This window comes from Glycine max, chromosome 5, assembly GCF_000004515.6.
Source record: "Glycine max cultivar Williams 82 chromosome 5, Glycine_max_v4.0, whole genome shotgun sequence".
Lineage (NCBI taxonomy): Eukaryota > Viridiplantae > Streptophyta > Magnoliopsida > Fabales > Fabaceae > Glycine > Glycine max.
Window position 1 is genome coordinate 7,914,769 of NC_038241.2, and position 4,204 is coordinate 7,918,972.

Sequence of the window (4,204 nt, forward strand, 5' to 3'; positions counted from 1 at the left end):
TTTCTATTTTAGTCGTTTCATTTCTGTTATCACTCTATAATAATATATTTGTAAATTAATTAAACATAAAGAAACAAGTAAGAGTATAGTTTATGAAAGAACAATTAACCTGATCTTAAACTAGACACGGCAAACAAAAATAGGAATAAAAATTCTTTAAAAATCTGAAAATTAAAAAGTTACGAAGAAATATTATTATTTATTTATTTCATATTTAATTTTAAAAAAGTTTACTAGTATTAAATTATGAGAAAGAAATTTATATATTAACATTGTAAAATTTTTACATAATTATTTAATTACATCTTATCATGTATAATAAATTTATTGACTTATAAAATAATTATTTTTATTGAACTGAAACAATGATTTGTAATTAAACAATGATGTAAAATTATATTACCATGAGTGCATAGAAATTAAATTGTTTTAAATTATTAAGTTAAACTAGTGGATCTTCCACTTTTAATTAATTATTCAATTTTGATAATTAATTGATCTTTCATTTAATATTTAATCGATTTTATTGACACAGTATAGTTGATTTGGAATCAAATTAATTACTAAAGATTTTATTTCTTGTTTTTTTTAAGGAACTAAAGATTTTCTTTCTAAATTTTACTTGCTACAATCTAAATCAAAAAGCAAGATGCCTAAATTTTCTCTTTACTTTCCTCATGTACCAAAAACAAATTAAAATTTTACTGAGTTATAAAAATTATAAATTCACAGGGCCTCTTTGTCTTTGTGTAGCATTTCGGAATAGCAGTAAAGCTGTAGTCAACAATGGCCAAAGAAACATTCCCCATAGAACTAATAGTAGAAATTCTGTCATGGCTTCCCGTGAAGCCTTTGATCCGATTCAGGTGTGTTTCCAAGACTTGGAAATCCCTAATCTCCCATCCAATCATGGTTAAATTGCACCTCCAAAGGTCGTCCAAAAACCCCCACGTCCTATTAACATTTGAGGACAACAACAGGAACAACGATAACTGTTATTCCTTCGCTGCAACCTGCTCTATACGTCGTTTACTTGAGAATCCATCATCCACTGTTGACGATGGTTGCTACCAATTCAACGACAAGAATCACTTTGTCGTTGGTGTCTGTAATGGCTTGGTTTGCTTGCTTAATTCTCTTGATAGGGATGACTATGAGGAATACTGGGTCCGATTTTGGAACCCGGCCACAAGGACTATGTCCGAAGATTCGCCACGCTTAAGTCTCCATTGGCGCAAATATAAAACTGGGCGGAATGATTGGGTCTGTGGGTATCCAAGGTGTGGGTTTGGCTACGACGGTTTAAGTGACACTTACAAGGTGGTGATAATCCTTTCGAATGTTAAACTACAGAGAACAGAAGTGAGAGTTCACAGCGTGGGTGATACTCGTTGGAGAAAGACTTTAACTTGTCCTGTTTTCCCGTTTATGGAACAACTTGATGGAAAGTTTGTGGGTGGCACTGTTAACTGGTTAGCACTCCATATGTCGAGTTCTTATTATCGATGGGAAGATGTTAATGTTAATGAGATTGTGATTTTTTCGTATGATCTAAAGACCCAGACATACAAATATTTGTTGTTGCCTGATGGTCTTGCAAGAGGTTGCTTGGGGTGACACAATCCACCACTATTATATCGAAATATGATGGCTTCTGTTAACTTTCATATAACACGGCAATCACTTCCAAGATATCTTATTTAAGATGAGACTTGAAGACAATGCCAAACAGAGACACAGACAGATCTGAAGGGAGCAAACACGGCCCGAGTATCTCCTCCCTTGTAACTTTTTAGGTATATATATATATATATATATATATATATATATATATATATTAATTAGTATAAAATTAATTTTATATGCCGTTATTATAATAATGATTAAGATTAATTAGTATAAAAGTATATAGAATTAGTTGCATTTGTTATTTTTTTGTAATGTTTAAAGTGACAATTGGTATAAAATTAGTTATGTGTTTATTATTATAATCATTTAATATAAAATTAGTTTTAATTTTATGTGTGAAAATAATAAATTTATTAAAAATTATTATTTATTAAGAGTTAGACAATTAAATAATTATAAAGGATGAAAACAAATATTCAGCTCCCCTTAATTTGTAAGGCTTTTTTTATCCCTCACTAGTATTAAAGGGTTTACAACATCTCATAAATTTTTGTTCAACCAATTAAATTAGATTCCTTTGATCCCTTAGACGATGAGAGCCCTATCTCATTTCTAAAGTTTCAGAAACTCTAGAAACAGAAACTTTGTTGTTTTTCGAGCGGCGTGCATTTGCCAATACCGAGCCATTCCAGCCTCTTCCGAGTATGGCAAGAGTTCCAATTTCACGGTCATTGATTTCTGTCACATTTAACTTAAGAGTGTGTTTGGATAAGGTAATTCAACTAGGTAATGTATTTATTATTGGGAATTAAATTTTTCTTATTAAAAGTAATTGTTTGGATATTTTAGTAAAAGGAATTCAAAATTTTAGAATTTTAAAAGAAATTTTAGTTAGTTGAAAAAATAGAATTTCAAATTTTATCTTCAAGAGAGTGAATTTTAAATTCTCAAAAGCAAGTTTCTCTTCGGCTACGACGATCCAAAGCTCTGGTTTCCCAAGCAAATACCTCCCAAGCCAAAATCTCAGACTCCGGCGGCTACCGTTGTCCTGGGCTGCGTCTCCGCAGTCAAGAACCAATGCGGCAAGATATGTATTCTCGCCATTGATGGCGGCGTCATGCGCGAGATTCTTGCCAGAAAAGCCCTCGCCTACCTGGAAGCCGCCGCCAGATTTTCTCTGCCCACGGCACGTGGCGGTTTCTGGCAGAGAAAGGAAACAAATTCTACCACACGGGAGGCGGCGCAAGCAATCGTGGGTTCCTGACGAGGTTAGTTTTCGGCTCGGTGTCATCGATGACGACAGGTTTGGAGAAAGCGATGAAGGAAGCATTAATCTTGGACTCAATTGCTGAATGTAAGTTATCAGCATCTTCAAGTTCATGATTTTCCATCTTGTCCAATGATACCATTGTGCTTGACTGAAAATAATGATCTCTTTTTGCTGGCAAACAATGAAGGTGAGGAATTTGTTGTCTACAATCGGAAAGATAATAGAGTACAGTGTACTGAAGTTTTCAAGAACGGCAAATTTTCATTTTTTTCTTATGATTATGTTCAAAGCTTGGCTTTTCCGTATCCAAATTAAGTTATCCTGCATTTGCTTATTTGAATCTATGTTTAATCATGTAAGTGGTTTCAAAACCTTGTAACTAAATGTATGGACGGGACCAAGAGAATGAATAATTTTGGTGGTTCTTTGCTTGATTACTTTGTCAGATGATTATATTGGCTATTGCAAATGGTTGAATGTCTTTGGTTTGAATGAATTTATTTTAATTTATATTTATAGTAGTAAGCTAGTACATGATCTTACCGAAACAAAATTGATTCTGAAATATTATATTCTTCGGTTTGTAATATTTTTTTTTTTAAAAGAAAAGACAGTTATTTTAATTCTTCACTTGATAATATTGTCATTTGTTCGGCAATTTTTTTTTTGTATGGAACGGAATACCAAAATTGTAATTGTCTTGTGTTATTATTTTCTAGATGTTTCATCCCATTTTAATTGTATTCCACCTGTTGAAGATTTAATAAAGGCTTCTTTATTATGAACTTTCCGATTAAACATCTAATAGCAGAAAACAAGCCAAATCCATATTTTTTCTAAGATGAGACTTGAAGACAATGCCAAACAGAGTCACAGACAGATCTGAAGGGAGCAAACGGCCCGAGTATCTCCTCCCTTGTAACTTTGTAGGTAGGTATATATATATATATATATATATATATTAGTATAAAATTGATTTTATATGTTGTTATTATAATAATGATTAAGATTAATTAGTATTAAAGTATATAGAATTAGTTGCATTTGTTATTTTTTTGTAATGTTTAAAGTGACAATTAGTATAAAATTAGTTATGTGCTTATTATTATAATCATTTAATATAAAATTAGTTTTAATTTTATGTGTGAAAATAATAAATTTATTAAAAATTATTATTTATTAAGAGTTAGACAATTAAATAATTATAAAGGATGAAAACAAATATTCAGCTCCCCTTAATTTGTAAGGTTTTTTTTATCCCTCACTAGTATTAAAGTGTTTACAACATCTCATAAATTTTTGTTC

General features: G+C 31.3%; 1 protein-coding gene across 1 annotated transcript; it reads left to right on the forward strand.

Annotated features, from left to right (window-relative positions):
- The first annotated feature begins 786 nt into the window (after window positions 1-786).
- LOC102668331 (F-box/kelch-repeat protein At3g23880) lies at window positions 787-1,617 on the forward strand. The gene has a single exon (XM_006580571.3). It carries the CDS (start codon window positions 787-789, stop codon window positions 1,615-1,617), a length of 831 nt encoding a protein of 276 aa, XP_006580634.1.
- The last annotated feature ends 2,587 nt before the right edge of the window (window positions 1,618-4,204 follow it).